At 37.6% G+C, this 20,753-nt stretch overlaps 1 protein-coding gene across 3 annotated transcripts; it reads left to right on the top strand.

Annotated features, from left to right (window-relative positions):
• The first annotated feature begins 1,539 nt into the window (after window positions 1–1,539).
• LOC148039111 (multiprotein-bridging factor 1b-like) lies at window positions 1,540–12,940 on the top strand. Of its 3 annotated transcripts, XM_087674997.1 has the most exons (6): window positions 1,540–1,820; window positions 11,017–11,100; window positions 11,310–11,392; window positions 11,481–11,596; window positions 12,340–12,384; window positions 12,464–12,940. In XM_087674997.1, the coding sequence occupies exons 1-5, from the start codon at window positions 1,679–1,681 to the stop codon at window positions 12,341–12,343; spliced, it is 429 nt and encodes a 142-aa protein (XP_087531123.1). In that variant the 5' UTR covers window positions 1,540–1,678; the 3' UTR covers window positions 12,344–12,384; window positions 12,464–12,940. The 3 variants fall into 3 exon arrangements, with proteins under 3 accessions (XP_087531123.1, XP_087531122.1, XP_087531124.1); XM_087674996.1 differs by having other exon boundaries at window positions 12,340–12,940; XM_087674998.1 differs by lacking the exons at window positions 12,340–12,384; window positions 12,464–12,940 and having other exon boundaries at window positions 11,481–11,929.
• Window positions 12,941–20,753: the final 7,813 nt, after the last annotated feature.

Raw genomic sequence — 20,753 nt, 5'->3', positions numbered from 1 at the left:
CCTTGTTGCCAATGCGGTGCATGGAATTTGCCCCATAGACTCTTCCTATAACACAAAAGCATGCAATAATGAATAACATCAAAACCAAAACTTGAGGTGATTTAAAATATTAGTCGAGATAATGGCTAAGGGTTTTCCATCTGTACTCAAACAATCAGATAATGCTTCATATGAATATGCTACGTAGACATTGTCTTTGAGACACCTTCTACTATTATTTCACCCACAAAAAGCATGCAAACATGAATTTAATGGCCTAGATACCAGCGAACTAAGGTGATGACTAGTATTAGTTGAGGTGATCACTTGAGGGCTTTTGTAATTAGATAAAAACAACGGTTGACACTCTCATATGATGCATTGTGGGTGGATCTTATCCTCTAAATTTCATGCAATGTGTTCCTACCTTCAAAGTGTGAAATATTGAGAAATATGGATTCAAAACTAGTAGTTGAGGTGATAACAGGTCCAATCAAGGTAATCCCAAGGCACACTCCATAGAGACTATGATATTCAAGATTGCATCATGGCTCCTATGCCTAGCCATGTAACCATACCAACAAGAATGAAGTATATTATAAAGAACAAATTTGATTCCCATGGTGAGAGCTTTGGCTATCACCTTGCAGTACACATTTAACATTGTGGGAAAGCTCAAAGACTCGGGTTGACTCTACCAAAATACAAATAAGAATAGGTTGGGAACTTGATACAGATGGACCCACACCTCTTTCAAAACAAACGAGGGAGACAATTATTATGATTAGGGATGACAAATAGACGGTTCACTATCCAAACTTCAAGCCTTAGAATGAGTTGCATTTTGATGAGATTACATTGCTGGTTCTTAGGCCGTTTTTGAGGAGGAGGAAGGCTTTGTATCATGAAAATGAAAAATGAGAAATCCTCATGTGCTGGATGGCTTATTTGTGGAAATTGGGATGCTTGTGGTTAGGACATCAATGAATTTGCAATTACTGTAGGAGGGTAGGTGCTATTTTCAAATTTGTGAGTGAAGGAAGGATATTGGACCAAAGTTTCGCATGATTTCCGAGAGGGTCTTTAACTCTTAATATTTTGATGTGAAATGATTTTGTATTTTTGTACACCAGGGCCCATGTCGATTGAGGATACTTTAATCAAGGGGCGCCCAAACCCATGACTATCAACTCGGCATTGGGTCCCATTAAGTCATCCATCTTGGTGACCGGCTGAGTGGAGCCATAGTTACTATTTATAATATCCAAGCTGCTTTCATTGTTGCATGTCGTAATGGAACCTGTGACCTTGGGTTTAACATACCATCTCACTATCACTCGTGCTAGTAGGTCTTAGCCTTGAGTTAATCTTAATTTTTTTTTTTCATAATGTGGTATATATCAAAGAATCTGATATTTACATCAGTGTATTAAATAAATAATCTTAAGTTGCTCTGATTATTTCACATACTAATCTTTATCTTTAATTAAGGATAAATGACACTTTTTAAGAGGTGACGTGTCCACATGGACATAAAAAGGTGCAAAATGTAAACGCCTGATCGTATTGACTCGAAAGTTCAGATCTACGCGAAATATCAACCAGAGGAAGCAGCTAGGGTTTGCGTCGAGACGATTCTTTGTGACAGAGAGAGAGAGAGAGAGAGAGAGAGAGAGAGAGAGAGAGAGAGAGAGAGAGAATGGCAGGAGTTGGTCCACTATCGCAAGACTGGGAGCCCGTGGTTATCAGGAAGAAAGCTCCAAACGCTGCCGCTAAAAGAGACGAGAAGGCTGTGAACGCTGCTCGCAGGGCTGGCGGCCCCGTGGAAACAATCAAGAAATGTATGTATCTCTTTTCCTCTCTACATGGTTCGATGTGTGCGTTTTAAGTGGATAGCTGGTTCTGTTTTTCATGGCTAAACTGTTCACAACCACCAGTTTTCTGAAATACATATTGAGAATTAGCGATTGCATCACAGAAGTACGCCCTTGAAGTGACTATATGATATTTTGGGGCAGTTTTGATTTTGCATCATCTTAAACAGGCGCATATAAGGCACAATGAGTAGAATCAAAAGTGGCATACTGCAGGAAAAGGGGTAGCTAGCAATGACTGCTATAGGATGACTCCAATGCCAGGCTAGATGATCTAGATGATTATCACATACGATCAGTAACCTTTTCTCTATATGTGAAGTTAAAATTAGATATCTAGTTTGCGGCTCTTAATGCGTTCTCAAGGCATCTGCATTACACCTTTTGTCACATTAAGTTAAATTTGTCATTTGCCAAGATGATTCTGTATTAACACAATAGTTTATATGTTATTTTGGTATGCTTCGTTCTGTAATATAGATATTGGAGGGTTTGCTCCTCAACTTTAGATGTAACCGCACTCCCCCTTGTAAATCTGCCCAAGTCTCAGAAGCAATATTGTATCAAATCTGGCACCAAACTTACTGACATGAAAGCAGTTCTTTCCCTCCATAGAATTATGGTTGATCTGCATTGGTCTTATTACTCTCCCTTGTGAGTGATTGTGTTGTCTTCCACCCTTCTCCCACAAAATATTACTGACAATGGCCGCAAGTCATGAAGTTTGCTGTTTTAGTTTGATCAATTCCTGAACTAATGCACTTCAGTAAAATTTTGTGCCAGATATTGAACAAAGAAGAAATGCTGGATAGGCTGAAATCGTTTAAGAGTTTTCTGTTTTAGCCATGAGTAGAGTGTTTGGTTTGTAAGCTTAGATATGTTGCATTCTCTACTTTTTGAGTTTGCATTGTCTGATAGTGATTAAAGTGATTCCAATAGTATAGCTACTGTAAAGGAGATGTTCAAAGCACGCATGGCCTAAAATAACTATGAAATTGATTTGCTTGAAAGAGTTATGATTTATAGGTTGAATTCCCTTGTATGAGGCTTTGCTACTCACATAGTCTAGTAGCAATAATGATGTATAGAAAAGGTTGACAACAATGATTCCATGTACTCATAGGGCATATGCATTTTTGCACACTCCCATGCTTCTCATAATCTCACCAATTAGCCTCAAGAAGTTTGCCATCACGAACCTCAAGCTCTGAAGATTGATGGTCCTTGAATCTAAGAAAGAGGTTGGATCTCATAGGTTCTCAAATCAATTTGATGTGTCTTATTGCTTGTTCGACTTGTTTGGCCAATTTGACTAGACTAGTTGGTTGCCATGTGACAATTTGCTCCTACCATGCCACTTGCTATACCATCAATCCGTTACACCAAGAGCATGCCCCCAATCCTAGTTGATAGATGGTCACATTGATATTGGTAGTGCTTGGGTCCATTAAAGTTGAACAATTGTGATTGCAAGCAGGAATTGTTGGTTGAGTGGCAATAGAAGCAAACTACCATTTCTTTTGGTATACAAAGGGTATACAAGTATTCAAGAGATGGTTTTGCTACCCAATTGTTTGTAAGGAGCTTCAAGAATGTGGGTTAGTATAGGTGTCATGTGAAATGAAGTTGAGTGCATTAACGCAAGTGGTTAATGGAGGTTCCATGTGGTAAGTGGATGGCTTTCATAGTTGTACTACCTAGAAGTTGTTTGGTAATCAAGGACAGTGAGCCAAGTTTTGGTAACTCATTTCTTGCATAAAGGAACTAAAACAATATTGTTGAAAAGGGTTTTTTAGAGAACAATTATTAATTGTATGGTTTGCTTGTTATATATCATTAGTGATAAAGATGTCAATTTAATAGTTAGTTATATGGGGGTTGAATCAAAAAGTTATAGTGGGTTCAATTGATATTAGTGATGCTCTAGAAGGTATTTTAAGAATGAATGAACAGAATTACCAAAAAACATTTGTCTTTATAATAGTTTGCTCATGATATTTGAATTAATGTTTTATTATTAGCTTTAGTCTACTTACATTTTGCAAGGATTTTTTCCTAGAGCTCATATGGTCCTAGGACTTAAGATGGAAATGATTTAGAATTTCGAGGATTTCTTTTGCAATGTATCAATGAAACTTTCTAAAGATAGTACATGACATGCATTGGATTGTGTGAAGTTCTATGTGGACAAGGATTTTAAAATGAAGAGGGAGAGAAAGTGTACCTAAAAGTTATGTAAGTTTCCAAAGGTACTTGCTAGCTATAGTGGTACCTTCACAGTATTTTGGTAGGTTCTATTGCCTATAACTTGAAAATTTCATAAATTTCAGAAGAGCATCCAAACCTTCCATGTGAGATGATGCAAGACAAGGCTCACTATTGACAGTAACCTCATTAATGTTGAAGCTATAGTAGTTTACTTACAACCTTCTTTCCACCTACATGAAGTATAATTCAAATAGACCCTAGAGAGCTACATGAACTATCATACTAATAGATCCTAGAGACTACAAATTGAGGCATATTGTTTGAAGAGAAAATTTGGTGTTAAGATACTTGTCATGTATTAGCGAGAATGCTAGGTCTCAGATTTCAACAGTTCAACTTAGGAAGAGATGGAATTTGTGATACGATGAAGAGAAAAGAAGAGGGTTAGAATCAAGCTGTGGACGCGAAACAATGAAATCATACTTGCAAATCCATTGAACTTTCTGCATCTATCAAGATCAAAGCAAGTATTTCAATTTTGATCACTTATATCTAGGATATTTTTGGCTATGAACAGCCCTAAATGTTTATGGACAGCCATGTATTACAAGATCAGCCCTGTTTTTGATTATGGGCAGCTCTAATGTTCATGAATAACCTTGTACGTTTTCTTGTAAAATCAGCCTTTTTTGTGTATATGGATAGCTCTCATGCTCAAGAACAACCTTGTATGTTCTTTTGTATCAAGTCAGCCCTATTTGTGTTTATTGACAAGTCTCATACTCAAGGTCAGTCCTGTATGTTTTATTGTATCAAATAAACCCTGTTTGTGTTTATCTCTTTTCTTGTGCTTTAGCCCTATTTTTGCTTGTCTCTTTCCCTATACTTCAGCCCTTTATAATTCAAGCCTACTTGATTCAACTCAGCCCTTTATATTTTAGCCTTGTTTTGAAGCAATTTAGCCCTGTTCTGTTTGTTTCTTTCCTCGTACTTCAGCCCTTAGTTGATGAACTTGCTGTTCATGTTTTTATGTCTTGTCCAACCTTGTTGGCGCATGTTGTCCACGTTCTCTCTTTTCTCTTGTTGGCTATAAAATGTACTAATCCCTCCCCTTCAATTCACATCTTATTTTAGGCTCTAAAAGTCATGCCTTTTACTAAATATAACTCCCTTTCTTATTCTTTATGCACAAAGGTACATAGCCTTTGATCATTGAGTGTATTCACTTGTCCAAGAGTATTTATGAGTCCAAGCTATACTCCAGTCCTACATAACAACAATAATGCAAAGTGTTGTGTACACCAAGTAAGGTCAAGTCCATTTGAACCCAATGGATCTTCCAACTATAGAGTTTTCTTGTTTTGCCTTCAAAACCATATGACATCGGTCAAGTAAAAGGATAGTAAGAGAAGGCTTAATATTGTTGATGACCTCATTTATATTGAATCCATGATAGCTAGCTTACAACTTTTTCTAATCACAAAAGTCATAATCCAAATAGGGCATAGACATTGCAAATTGAATCATATGTAGTAAAGAGAAAATGTGGTTTAGTTGATGAATAGACTAGAAGAAAAATGGCATTTAAAAGTTGCAAGAGGTTTGAGAGAAGATTCCCAAACCTTAGCTGTGGAAAACCTAGTTGTTGACTTAACTCTCAAGGGAAAATGAGCGGCATAACAATTGGATTAGTGAACAAGGATGAGTGTCAATTACACATTAAAATATTGTAGTACTAATATCCAAAGTACTAATATTAAAAGATTGGAAATTGGAGCTCAAGATTACCATTGTTAAGGTCACTTTCAGAAACATTTTGAGGTTGGCTTGATTGGATGGTGAGTCCTAAGAACCTCTATTTTACTTGACAATCATGTTAGATTTTTGGCTTGCAATAGATCGTGCTCAGTACTTTGTATGTAGAGGACCAGGAAGAATCTTCAAAATAGAGGAAGCAAGTTTACTTGAAAGGTGGAAGTTTTTGGATGGGCTAATTTGCTATGTAGGTATTGTAGTAAGTAGGCTTTGTTGCTTACAAGTTGAAGTTTCAAATATGTTAAAAGATTATTGAGCCTTTAAAGTGAGTTGATGGATAGGAAAGCCTAATATTTATAATAGCCTTATTGATTTTGAAGCCATGTAGATTGTTTACAACCTTCATTTCAATTGCATGAAGCAAAGATCTTAGCAATTGCAATTTGAGGCAAAAAGCAAAAAGGCAATATTTGGCAATGTGGATGTGCAGAATCTTATTTAGGAAGTGCAGAGAGACTTTAGGGAAGATTTGAAACCTTTGTGACGGAAGCTTTTCACTTGTTTCTTGTCACCCCTCTTTACATTGCAACCACTCAATTTGGTAGAGAATTGCTTGAGACATCATCCTCCCCTTCACCTACACTAACCAAGCCTCTAGAATAGCTCTCCAAGTTTAGAAGTTAGTGCCTTCATACTCATCTTTAGTGGAAGAATATAGAGGTGCCATGAGAGTGAAGAAAGATAGGAGTTATAGAAAGATATTCGAGGCATTTTGTGGTCAAGAGTTTGTTAGTTCGTATACATAAGCACACAATATTAGATAGAGAATAGAGCTGCAATGAATTGAATGTAGTAAAGGATCATAATTGACATAGGAGACCCTCTCTAAAGCTGAAAAAGCAACAATGTAGGATGTAGATTGGTAGGAAAACCACAAGTTTTACCAACTAGTGGATGACATAACCTCACTAGTGCAAGATGCGTGAGTTTTCAACATAAGCGACAATAAAAAAAAAGGTTGAAATGTTAGTATATCCAATCTTCATGGTCACCTAGTAGGCAAGAAGGTAGTGTTTGCACAAGGAAACATGTTCAACACTCGAAGCTAGTCACTAGCAATAAGAGAGGTTGCTAGATAGGTGGGAAGGGGAAAGAGCTGAAACACAATCCAAGATGGCCCAACAATGTTACATCCTTGGGTAATTGGATGGGTTCTAGTAGCATTTGTCATAATGGTCCTAAGGTGACCTACTATAAAACTCTTGGACTCTTCGGTTGATACTAAGGTGAAGAGTTTCCTTTAAGTATTTGAGCACTAGCATCCGAGCTTTCCAATGACGTATATGTGGTTTATTTTAGAACTTGTCCAAAACACCAACAAAACCAATATCTGGCTTGGTATTACGCAAATAGATGAGATTGCCGAGTTCCAATGCTTGCAAGTGTCGATGGGCTGAATTATTTTTCAGAATTAATTAAATGGCTGAAAATTGCTTGAAAATTAGTTTCATGGCTGCTGAAATATGGACTAGGAAGGTTGCCGCTTGGAAAAAACTTGCCCATGCAAGTGAGAAGAAGGCAATTGGAGGTTGGAGAGAGGGGATTGCAGCTATTCTGAGTTTGAGAGAGAGAGAGAGAGAGAGAGAGAGAGAGAGAGAGAGAAGGAAGGCTGCACCGGTTGTGTGGAGGGCTTAGCAGCCTTGGGGGAGGCAAGGAGCAGTAGGCGACAACAGTTTTGGGCTGGTGACAGCCATCTTGGAGCCCCAAGTTGTAGATGATGGCAGATTGGGCACCTTTGATCTGGGAAACAACAAATCCAAAGAGATTCCAGTGATGGAATTCTGAAATTTCTCTCTATAGCATTCTCCCTCTTGCTCCAGCCTTTCCTCAACATATCTTAGCAATTGTTAGCCATTAGAAGCAGATTTTAGTCAAATTTGGTGGATAGTAGAGAGGTTATTGCTGTAATCCCCAATTTACAGCCAGTAATTAGGATTTAGATGCCACCTTGGATGTGTGCTAGAAATTGAAGGCTAGTTCCTAGTTCATAAAAATTCACTTGAGGGATGCTAAATTTGATCATGGAGATTGAAGGAATCTCAAGTGTAATTCATCCAATTGCAATTCAAGCTAAAGAAGTATTGCAAGGGGTGCCAGTTTTGGGGCCAAGAGTTAGTGCATTGTCTAAGATTAAGTGGTAAATTGTGCATTTCAATTTATATGTTTTACTTGCTTTCTATAATTATTGTTAAATTAGGTTATTACCACCCTTTGTGAGAGGGAATGCAAGTTTTAGCAAGAAATAGAGAGTGCATAGCAAATAAGAGGAACAAAAATCTATAACTCCAAACAAGCTGATACAAGGCTAGCTTGAAGAACTCTTACTGGGTAAAAGATGATTTTGGCTTTGCAGGAGTCTGCCTTCTATAGCTTGGGAAGGTGGTTAGGTCGGCTTGTTCGATCTACTATATAATGAACATTTCCTAGTTGTCCATGGAATATTTGCCATTGGGTGGGTGTGTTGCCCCTTTGGGGCCCTTGGCTACCTTGGACCCCAAAATAGGGGTCCTTTATAACTCCCACATTCCCCAACTCAATGCAATGTGCCTTGAGCTGCTACCAACACAACTTACTAATTGAAAGGTTAGATCCATGGGCTACAAAGGTCACCTTTTTGCCATCCGGTCATGTAAACCTCATTTGATATACAAGTTAGGATCCACATGGGCTTGACATATGGCTTTTCCTCATAATGGGGGCCTTATAACTTTGATCACCATTAAACCAATTGTGACACCTTACGAGTGTGGGGCATCGAGCATATCTAGCATCAGGTCGGACCTAAAGTTGGATGAGAGCTTCATGTACCACTTGGTGACGTTTACTATTTGCATATTTAATCAATTTATATTTCTTTTTGGGGTTGATCCCTTGTCTTCTTATAGTGTACGTTTCCTATTTGGGAGATGCAAATCGAAAAGGAATTTAGCAAGTTGCCCATATTTATCAACGTTTTGTAGCTATATACTCTTGGAAGTTGGATTGCCCAAGCTTGTTGCATATGCTAAAGCTTTGGGCCATTATCTTTTTGATTCCCATGCCCAGATGTTGTATCATTATATTGAAATTGGCCATGCTAATGAACTTGTTTGTATAGGGTTGTTAGGGCATCTTCATATGATGGAGTAGTGTTTTGTCCAAATCACATGCTTATTGTAACCAGCCTCCCTTTCGTGAAGGGTGGTAATTCCCTAATTACAACTTAGTTACAGTAGTAACATTTATTACAAAACTGAGGAATGCTAATTAACCTACAATCTTGGACAACGGACACCTTGTTGGCCCCATAACTGGTGCCACTTTCGGTATTTATTTAACTTAATTGAAGAAGAAGTTGATGTGCAATGGGATTCTCCCAATCCCTTTCGGTATTCCAACTCCCCTTGTTGTCCAAAATGACCAGCAAGTCTTTAATTTGATTTGTTCCTTGATTCGGGGAGTCAATTAGCCTTCATCTACTTTGATGGAGATGGACAATGCCCCAAATTCATTGATTTGCTGGTCCCTCCACTTGAATTTGCTAAAAACAGCTTCAGCCCTATTGAATCCAAGTCTTGGAGCTTCCAATTTTTGGCATGCTTCTCGAGGCCCACAATTTCAGCTGCAGATTAGGGTTTACAAGAGAGAAATCTGAAATTTCTCAGCCTTTGGTGATCTCAATGTTGTAAGGTTGTAGAAAGGTTGGGAGATGAGAGAGAATGCTAACGAGGGAGAAAAGTCAGACTTTCTTCTAGAAGAATTGAAGAAAATCAGTCATTCACGACTGTTGCCCTGTCTCATCAACTTGTAGATGCAAAGAACTAAAGAAAATCAGTCATTTATTGTTGTTGCCTTGTCTCAACAGCCTGTAGATGCTGTCACCTGTTGTTGATTGGTCTTCTCCTATGAGAGTACGCAACGGAAGAGGAAATACGAACACGGAGGGAGAGAGAGAGAGGAAGCAGAAAATAAGGAAGAGAAATCTGCACTGACTGAAATGAATGCTGAATACACTGAAATGGATTGATCAATCCCTGCACGCAGCCCACAGCGTCAGTGAGGGCACCAGATCAGGCTGATGATGATGGCAGCACCACCACGGGGGAGGAGTGTCGGAATCTGCAAGAAGACAAGTGACCAAGTGGGGAGGGGGGCTGCCAATAAATAGGGAACGGATAAACCCTAACCCTAACCCTAAAATGGGCGCAAACCCTAAAAGTGCCCTAAAATGGGCGCCCCACAACAGTGACCAAAAAGGTGGCCGGGCAGCCAGTGGCTGCCCACTAAAAGAGGCCAAAAAGAAATACACATCCTAAGACAGCCAGTCAAGAGTGACTAGCCTCCCCCATCATAACACATGACAGACATGTCAGAGCTCCTAATGTCCTCGTCTGACTCAGACTGAGGCTCACAGGCAGGAGATGACAAGGCATGACAAACATGACTGCTAACATCTCCTACCCTTGGCTACCTCAGAAAATCCTCCAATGGTTGCAAATTAGACTAGCAACATCTCTTCCTCCTCTCTTGCAGGCTGAATACACTAAAATGCCTCTCTCCAACTCTAAAGATGTTTTTCAGTCTTGCATTTGTGGAAAACTTATAGCAACTTTTGCCTTTGACATCCCATGATTTCCTCGGGTCCCGAGCTCATGAGTTTACTCTAACCCTAATTAGACCTCACATGTGCAACATTTACTTAACCATGTGATTAAAAATTAATCTACATGTTAAGTGAGGTTTCAAAAATACATGTCCTCATGACACTTACAATCCCAATGCATCGTCTTTGTATGATGGACTAGTGTTTTCTCCAAATCACATGCTTACAATTCCAATTCATTTTTCCAGTTATTGGCCAGTTAGATTTAGTTTTCTTCTTGTTGTATTCCTTATTCTACTTTATTTCACTGACCACAAGTGAATGCTCCCAAGATTATTGAATGTAATTTGCTATAGATGATGATTTCTAGTAGCTATGGGAAAACTTGCGGTATAGTGATTTTGCCCCCTTGCTGTTACATGAGGATTAACTAGTGGCTGGTTGTCTTAGTTTTATGCTGTTTTAAGGTCTTACCTCAACATAGTTTCATCATACCAAAATGGAACAGCTGGCTTGTAGTTGAGGCTTACTGAAGCATTGAATTTGTCATGTTTGCAGATAACGCTGGCTCAAACAAGGCATCGTCCAGCACTCCAGGCTTGAATACCAAAAAACTTGATGAAGAAACTGAAGTTCTTTCCCGTCAGTTGTCCTTCTCTTCCTATATTTTTCTCTTCTTCTCTTTCAAGTTTTCTAAGTCTTTGTGCCTGTTTGAGTGGTTGGTTATCTTAATACCTCCCTATATGTTGTCTGGACTTAAAAAGTTTTTATGCCTGGTTAAGTTGCCCCTTTTCCTGTACCTCCCATTCTGTTTTCTGCATTTAAATGGGCTGTAATCTGCTTTCCATCAGATGAGAGAGTGTCAACAGATCTGAAGAAGTCTATCATGCAAGCTCGTCTAGACAAGAAGCTTACCCAGGCACAACTTGCACAGGTGTGGAGCTTGCAATTTACTCTCCTTTTTTGTGGACTTAATTGTTGGCAAATTGCTCTTACTTATCAAGTATTCCATTCTTGTACAGCAAATTAATGAGAAGCCTCAGGTGATTCAAGAGTATGAATCTGGAAAAGCCATACCAAATCAGCAGATCATCACCAAACTTGAAAGGGTACTTGGAGTAAAGCTCAGGGGAAAAAAGTGATTATCTATCCCCTTAAACTCAACTTCTAAGGAATTGTACAGGCTGGTACTGCATATAGACACAGAAGAAATGTTGAAATTTCCTTTGCAAAGGAGGAATAACTGCTGAAATGGGATTGCTAGCTCACTTAGGTAGTGAATTCATCACATCAGTCATATCAACGTTTGACTTTTGAAAGTTGGACTTGTTTGTACATGGCTGAGGACCGCAGATGGTGGCTTGTTTTGTCTTTTAAAAGATTTTGTACAGATGTCTGCTCCTGGACTTCATCATCTAGCTCACCAGGTTGCTTGTACTTTATGTAGTCCTAGTATGCTTGTGAGTGCCAAGTTCATCTCTCTCTCTCTCTCTCTCTCTCTCTCTCTCTCTCTGTGTGTCTCTCTGTTTCTGTCTTTCTCTCTCTGTGGCTGTGTGCCCTCCCCCGAAAATGAAGTGCACAGAAAGTCACAAATTGTATTGCCTTCTGTATTGCATTTAAGTTGGTTTCTGGAAGGGCTACAGACACTGACTTGGTGCTGGTTGTTTCAATGCTTATGATTTGATGTTATGATATAAGACTGCTCAATCATGGTGTTTTGTCAGTCTTTTGATGTATGTTCTGTGGACTGTCTTTCAAGTCTATGGAGTTGTGAAACATCTGCTTTAGATCTTCTTTGGGCCCTTGAAAAGCATGACTCACTGTGCCTTGTAATTCATTTCTTCAAGTCATTCCAATTGCTAACACGTCAATCTTCTGTAGCTGATTCTTTGACGCATCTTTTGGAGGATGGACGTCCTCTTGAAGGTGCATGCACCTCTATCTCATCATGCAATACTTTATTTCTGCAAGTTGTTGCGATTTCTAAGAAGTCAATCTTCTGTAGCTGATCCTTGAATGGGGGATGGACGCCCTCTTGAAGGTGCATACCCCTTGTACCCCTGGGAGACCCTTGACATGCCACTTACAGTAGTATTGTAATAATTGAACTTTGTTGAATTGTGTAGTTTTGAGGTGACTGGAAAAATGTATTTTTAGTATGAAAGAAGTGCTGACTCCGTTGGTGAGAATCTTGAACTGAAGACTACACCATACGCCCTTAATGCGGTTGTTTTGTGTACAGAGTGGATTGGTCAAGTCCTCATTTGTTATGATAAGTAGATAACTGTTTTTCTAGGGCTTGTTACTGGTCCTCCAAATGCAGATGGATTCACCGGGACAGGTTTACAAGTCAGTCATGTAAAAAGTGTTAAAAGCAAAGCAAGTATCAAGCTTCATTGCAATGGTTGACATCAAGAAATATGAATCCCACAACCCTCTAACTTCACTGTGCAAGTGAATCTTAAGTTTTTTCACAGATCAACCGTTCTTTTATACTGCTTAAAAATGTTGGAATAACATAGCTGTGGAAGATATCTCAACCATAAGTTTGTGGTCCTGAAGTGATACCAATTGCAACAGATCATCAGGTCTCTACTCTATTTTAAAGCCCTCCCGTGAGGCCATGCATGTCTTTGAAAGCCCTCCTGATCATCAGGTCTCTACTCTATTTTAAAGCTCTCCCGTGAGGCCATGCATGTCTTTGAAAGCCCTCCTGTGAGGCCATGTATGTCTTTGAAATCCCTCTGACTAACCTTTATAGTCCTCTCATGGCTCATTGGTCTTGTGGAGCCATCCTTCCATTCTGGAATGTGTCTCATGTCGTTACTCTTGATGGAATTTGTATGCTTGGCATTTTGTACCACTCTTTGGAAGATGGAATGATGTGAGAGGAGTTGCTTTGAACCCATCACATTCTCGTCCCTTTGACCATGATAAATAGATTGGTTTCAATTTGAAGTTTTGATGGAATTTGCATGCTTGGCATGCTGTACCATGCTTTGGAAGAGATAATGATGCGGGAGGAGTTGCTTTGAATCCGTGGCTTTCTTGTTACTTCGACCATGATAAATAGGGAGTAGTGGTAGTGAAGGATCTAATGATCAAGCAAGGGAAACTCCTTACAAGCACTTTGAAACTTAAATCCTTACAGGAATGGAAGTCAGAAGAAAAGAGCTTGAAGCCCTTTCACAAGAAGCTCCCAATATTTAATAAGCTCCAATTGCCTATTTATCCTCTCAATTTTCTCTTTTGTTCCTTTATTATGTATTTAATGAGCTTGAAGTGCCTCCATAAGAAGTTGAATAGAGTACAAGAGGATATAGGTAAGTCAAATATTGCATAGTAAATAAAAATTGATGCTATTTAGTTTCAAGTGTCAACATTTGGCTACGTTCTTTGTTGCTGGATTGTGAAACTAAGTCCTTGCAGGAATGAAAGTTGGACGAAAAGAGCTGGAAGCCCTTGCGCAAGAATATTTAATAAGCTCCAATTGCCTATTTATTCTCTCAATTCTTTCTTTTGTTTCTCTATTATGTATTTAATGAGCTTGAAGTACCTCCATATGAAGTTGAATAGAGTACAACAGGATATATTTAAGTCTAATATTGCATAGTAATAAAAAATTGATCTTATCTAATTTCAAGGGTCAACATTTGGCTACATTCTTTGTTGCGGGATAGTGATGCCTATTAACTAGGACTTGAAATTACAGACTAGGCATCTTCTTCTAATTTCTCTATAATGGCTTGCCATCCTTTTGGGTTCTCCTTATCTTGGCAATTTCACCTAGTTGAGCTTTCAGCTATGTTGGTGTAAAATTAACTTTTAGCTTAGGCTTTATGAACTTGCTGCCTCAAAAAATGCTCATCTTACATTTGTCTCGGTTGTTGTCATCTCATTGATTTCACTTGGTCATATTGTCATTTGTTTTGGTGTACTTCCATGTGTGCTCCCTTAAAAACATTTGAATTGCTTTAATACTTAGACTCTATCTTGCATGTTCTCAAACCCCAAAGTTACTTGGTTCTTTCCTTTGTTTCTTTTGCATTGTATTATTCACTTCCAACTCATCTTCATGTATTGGCTTTAGTTTGGTCTCCATTGTGTTTGTCTTTGAACATCCTTGGTGCTCTTCATTAGTTTAATTCATCGTGTTTTTTCATGCCATCCCTATGGGAGGCCTTATAAACTATTGAAAAGATAGTGTTTGTGAAGCTTGGTTGGTCTCCCTTTTTTCTTGTTTCTATTTTGCTATATATTCTCTTGCACTTTGATGTTATTTTGTGGCTTTATCTTCAATCTTCTTATTGGTTGTTGCCAAGTTTGTTAGCTTTTCATTCAGTTTAGCCAAGCTTGTATACACCTTGGCAAGTGAATATTTACAACGTCATTCGTCGGCTTCAAGTTGCAAACTTGTCGGTGTTGACATTTCTTCAATGAGCTTGGCTCTCAATTTGGCTTGGGCAATGATGTTAGGGCTACAGAGAATGTCTTTGGGTACATCTTATTCTTCATAGGGAAAGTTTGAGTTGGAAAGGGCCTCATAAGGATTTGCACTAAATTCTTAATTGTATCTTGACTAGACTATAATAAGGGAGGAAGGATACCTTATGAATTAAGTTAGGGTGGTAGCACTCTCTTCTCTATTTTTTTAATTTTGTTTAATGAGTAGATTCTTAAAGATTTTATTGGAACTTAAAGAAAAACATTGTCCAAGAAATTTGGTTATGACCTCTAAATACCAACTTAAATTTTAGTCATGTTTGTTTTGTTATCTTAACTTTTTCAAACATCTTTTTGTTTTTGTTGTTTTGTCTCCCTGTACAATGGTTGTGAGAAATCATTTGCCTTATATTTTGAACCTAGATTTGATGTCCGTGATATAACGCAAATGATTTATCATGAAATTTGGGTTTGAAATCTAGGTGAATGTGGAGTTGAAATCAATGAAGATGAAATTGGAGAAGCTCAAAGAGGATGAATTGAAAAAGCAATATGTAGCTATATTGAAAACATAGTTGATATTTGTTGGTTTTAAGTTTAGACAAAATGAATTTAAATGCCTTGATAATTTGGCACCAAAGAGTGGGGATTTAAGTGTCATGAAAAAGAACATAGTTGAACTTTGACTTACTTTTTTATTTGAGACAATAAAGTAGCATGTAAAAAGAGAAAAGGTATGGCAAATTGTTGAAGGATTTAGCTTCAAGGGTAGAGATGTGTGGAAAGAAGTATATATGGAATATTAAAATACAATTCACTCCCATCAAGTTATGGAAGTATGTGATAGTGCTTTAATTAGTAGAGACGACTAGACAATGATAAACTAAGTGGTTGTAAGGATTCTTTGTATGATTAAAGTATTTTTGTTCTTCTTAGTTTACATATTCTTGTACAAAAGAAAAACAATTTTTGAAAATCATGAAGCTTTTGGGAGAATACAAGCATGTTATAGATTAAGTGTCTTTCACAAAGGTAAAGAAACACAATATATTCACTTTGCAATATAGAATTCAACAATGTTTGGATGGATTTGTTATCAGTTTCACAAGCCATGTATATTGGACTTAATGGAACGGGTACTGTTCCAAAGCTTTGGGCAACGCAGCTATGGCTACATCTCATATAGCAATTACATGTTCTCAAAATAAATGTGATGAAATATTGTAGCCTATTGGCAAAAGGGTCATTGATACCTCCACAATTCAAGTGATGTGCCTCAAACTAGCTCCACCTCCATAACCTTGATCAATGTATAAGCTTTGTGTTGGAGAAGGAGAGGAAGTAAGAGCTTCTCCCACATTGGTCCCTCACTCTACCTCATACTTTACCGGTCCCCCCTCTCTTACCCCTCTGCCCCCTCTCATTCTCTCTCTTATGCTCAAGTAAATGTAAGCAAGAAGCAACAAGAAAGCTCCACATGATTGTGCATCACAATAGTGAGTATCATTTTTGGTTTTCTTTGGTGCCCTCCCATTTCATTGGCTTAAATTGATCCTTTGTACACATTTTTGGATATTTGTACAACTCTTCTCTACTTGTTGGGGTTGAGATTTTTATGCTCATATCTCACTAGAGAAGTTACTTTCCTGAGTATGAGGATACCTAAATTACCTTTTGTATTATAGTAAGTAGAAACACCTTTTTAGCCTATGGGTAAAGTTAAAAAAGAATTGCAATGGGAAATTCTTGAGTCTTCTATTGCTACCAAGCATTGATCTCCCTATCCCAATTGACAATTGATTAAGATGTACTTCCCTCTTTGTGTGAAGGGTCCATTTGGTATTAGTTGAGGTGTGGTAGTGTGTCTTCTTATACTTCTCTCCATGCTCCACCTTCTCCTTTGCATAGCCTATATTATTCCTTCTATAGGAGTGGGTTCCCTTTTGGCTTCTATGATGATTCTTGACTATGTAGCCAGTAGTCTCTCAAGTTCTTTTGGTTCCTAGTAAATATAAAGAACCACTTAGCCCCATGTATTTAGGTTTTAGCTAAAACTTAGAGACCAAGAATGAGTCACCCAAGGGGATAATACTCCATAACTCCCCTCCTCATCAGACGAGCCAAAATAAACTAGAGAACATCCGAGACTATCCTAATGTTAGGGATCTAACACCCCAAAATAAGGTGCACTAAAAATAGATGAATCCCTAAATCAGCTCCTTGCTACTTAGGAACCTCTAGTGTAAAAAGAAAAAACGCTTAAGCCCACTTATTTGGCCTTTGATTGTTTTTTTTTGGTCCATCACTTATTATATATTTTTATTAGTGGGATTGGCTTGTTAACATTTTATTTTCTACCATGCGCCAAAGAGACCAAAGCATCGGCCCCAGGGCAATCTTGCACTTAGGAACCTACCAAGGTATTGCACATTGATTTGATACCAATATTTGGGTTACACTTGAGTGGTTTTCCAAGGAGGTATGCATTTGTTGCTTTCTCTTTTCTAAGGGAGTTCATAAGTGAAAAGGAAGTGTCATTCTAGCTAGCCTTGATAGACAATAGGTGTTAGACTCCCTTTAAGTAAGATAACTAGCCTAAGTTTAAGTTCCTCATTGAATACTTGTCATGATAAACTCCCATAGTGTAGTGAGGGGTTGGTTTTTGAGAGAATTATTACAGATTATATATGCTAAATATTCCATCGATAAAAAGAGGAAGAAAAATATAAAGCTAGGCGATACTTATCACCTTGCAAGGGCTAGGTTCCTAGTGGTGAGCCTATCCCTCACCTTAAAATCAAATAACAAACAAAATAAGGTAAGGTGATAGAGACACCTAGCAGCCAAAAAATCTATGTTGTAGTGCTTGGACACCTCCTAGAGTGCAAACTAAAGGTCCTACACAACATAGCTCAACAACAATACATATATAAGGAGCACTTGTAGTCAAAGAGGAAATGAAATGGCCCTCTTGGCCTAATGAGATGTAACAAGACAACACAAACTTGACAAGGCAATGTTAAGAAACACTCCCTCGATCCCTAAGAACTCTCGTAATGCACAATATGGAACCAAGGGATGGGCCTCTTAGGTTTTTATAAGATGACAGACATATAATAAGAGTATCAGCACACTAGATAGGTTTTCTTCCTACAACTTTTAATGTTATCTGCCCCTCAATTGTGAGAAGCTAGAACGATACATAACATTTGTCTAAAGAGCACTATCTTTTTGTGAGCTTAGGCTTAACATTCTATAATGTTATGACCTAAAATCACAACTAGATCCACACTTATTTCTATAAATACTTTACAAGGTTTCGTACTAGGTTGGCCAACTCACTCCTTAAACAACGATGCAAATCCCCCATTGGGTCACCACATGAAACTTGAGACTAGGACACACTGTGTATTTGGCAATTTTTCCACTGGGGATAACCATTTGAATTATTCATTATAACCTCACCCTCTCTAGTTAGACTTTTAGGCCTCCAAACATGCTTAGGAAAGGACTTTTGTTCAACAATAAATATAGTCACTTATCATTTGCATTCTTCATCAAGGAGACTTTGTATAGGGAAAGTACCAAATGGAGCTCAGGTGTCTAAATACATCCTATTCTTCTACCTATTTTTATGGATGAAAAACATAAGCACATATACATAAGGCACCCCTCAACTAAATGTCGTGGTCGTTTCGACATGGGAGTCCTATCTAGCTAGGGTTGGTTCTTGATATACCCCATCTCTTGCACATCATTACAACACGTCTTTCTCACCCAAGCCCACAATAAGATCCCACATGTCGACCTACAACTTGGGACACCTCACATACACTCAATTTATTATAAAGCAAGTGCAATGTGATGGTGTATGCATGATGTAAAATATAATGCATTTGTGAATGAAAGGTTTTCAAATAAGGATTTGTATAAATCAATGTGTAAGTTTTAATTCTTATACTTTCCATGCTTGCATCATTATGAATTGCCACATTGCTACACATACTTAAGGTATCAAGCCCTCCTATCTCATGCCACCTTAAGTGAAAGATGGCACACATAAATATTACTAATATAAATATACTGAAAAGAACATCTCAACATGTAATTGATTCATGGATTAGGTTCCTTTTTAACTGTAAGTACAATAGTCAATATTGAGGCATCCGCATACTGCAAAACCATCTTACACATAATTTTGAATGATTTGATATTTTGTTGTTAAAAAATGTGTTATTTTGATAGAAAAGCTTTAGGAACATTCACTATTTTTTGTTATTTTAAATATTATTTATAGGATTTTTAATGTACTCTCTAAATTTTGGATATTGTTATAATAATAGTAGTAATTTTAAGCAAGAAAACTAATATAGCTATGAAAAATAGAAAGAAAAATATATTTTATCTCATAACACTTAAGAACCATACACATTCAAATTGTGTGAAGAAAATGACCACTTGATGTTAATTTAGCAAACTTCCATGGGTTTAGTATTACAATGCGTCTCTTGAGCACCATTGATAGGCTTATCCACCATTGATGTACTCTTTTGAGTCTCCATTACCCTTCAATAAATACTTCTTTCAACTATCTTCATTCTTTATGCTCCCATTTACAACTAGTCGAGATGGAGCGTAGAAGAGATAAATATTTCAAAGAGGAGAGAGAAAGATTGAAATTGCAAACATGCATACTCTTTATTATACTAAACAAAAAGGATATCATGGGATCACACTCTCACTCTTTATTATACTCAATGAAAAGGGCATCATGGGATTTTTCTCATTGTCTAGGTATCCAATGACAAAGAACATGATGGAAAGGAGAGTATGATTATAGTTTTTTCCCAACTCATCTTCTTCCTTCTTTTCTTCTCCCCTAAAATTTCCCATGATTCCCTTCTTTTTCCTATGTGCCTTTTAGCATCATAACTCTTCAAGAAATAAAACACACTTTCATTTTATTTGTAAGAAAATGTATTTCATTTCATTTTGGGTTCCCCCCCCTCCCAAAAAAAAAAGAAACCTCATTTCCTATGACCATTTTGGCATTAATTTTTTGTACAAATGTGTTGTTTTGATGCACAATATTTGAACACTCCATTGCTGCTTACAACTTTGGATAGTGCCATATTACACTTTTGGATATTAGATGCTCTATGAACTACACTTTTTACACATTTGAATACGTCATCTCTGTTACTTTTTCTTATATTTTGAAACTCTTTTAGTTACTAAAGGATCCAAATACGGCAGCTTGTACTACACTCTTTGTGTAGGTAGTGTAAAATACCACATTATAGCTGTGACATAGAACAACCATCTACATTGCTTTGGCATTGCCATCTAAGCCATATGTCTATCATTGGAATGAAAGGTCTTTTAGATTTGTAGTATCTTTGATCTTTCAACTTTATAGATCTTGGAATGTTCAAGCATGATGTGAATGGCAAATAGAGTAAAATATCAAAGAGAATGGGCGTTGGTACTAGAATATTTGAATCTTTGGAATTGGTATATAGTAACGGATGAAAGCCTATGCCTATGGTTTCTTCGAGTGGAGCATCTTAATTTGGTACTTTCATTGGTAATGCCACTAAGAAAGATGGGTATTTTCTTTTTGTAAGAAAAGTGTCGCCTTTGATGTATTTCAAAAGTTCTTAGCTTATGATGAAAGTCAATTAGCAAAAAAGCTCAAAATTCTTGAGAACGGATATTGATGAATAGTATATGTCTCATGCATTTCATAAATTTTGATATGTGTGGCATCAAAAGATAGTTAATTGTTCTAGAAAACCCAACTCAAAATGGGATGGTTGAAAAAATGAACGGAGCCATTCAAGAAAGGTTTT

This window comes from Lygodium microphyllum, chromosome 3 (assembly GCF_053477565.2).
Source record: "Lygodium microphyllum isolate KBCC chromosome 3, Lygodium_microphyllum_v1.1.10, whole genome shotgun sequence".
NCBI lineage: Eukaryota > Viridiplantae > Streptophyta > Polypodiopsida > Schizaeales > Lygodiaceae > Lygodium > Lygodium microphyllum.
This window is presented reverse-complemented; position numbering and strand designations above follow the sequence as displayed.

Coding starts and splice junctions, on each gene's coding strand:
- LOC148039111 (XM_087674997.1), top strand. CDS start 1,679: ATGGCAGGAGTTGGTCCACTATCGCAAGACTGGGAGCCCGTGGTTATC. Junction 1,821..11,016: donor CGTGGAAACAATCAAGAAAT/GTATGTATCTCT, acceptor TCATGTTTGCAG/ATAACGCTGGCTCAAACAAG. Junction 11,101..11,309: donor AGAAACTGAAGTTCTTTCCC/GTCAGTTGTCCT, acceptor GCTTTCCATCAG/ATGAGAGAGTGTCAACAGAT.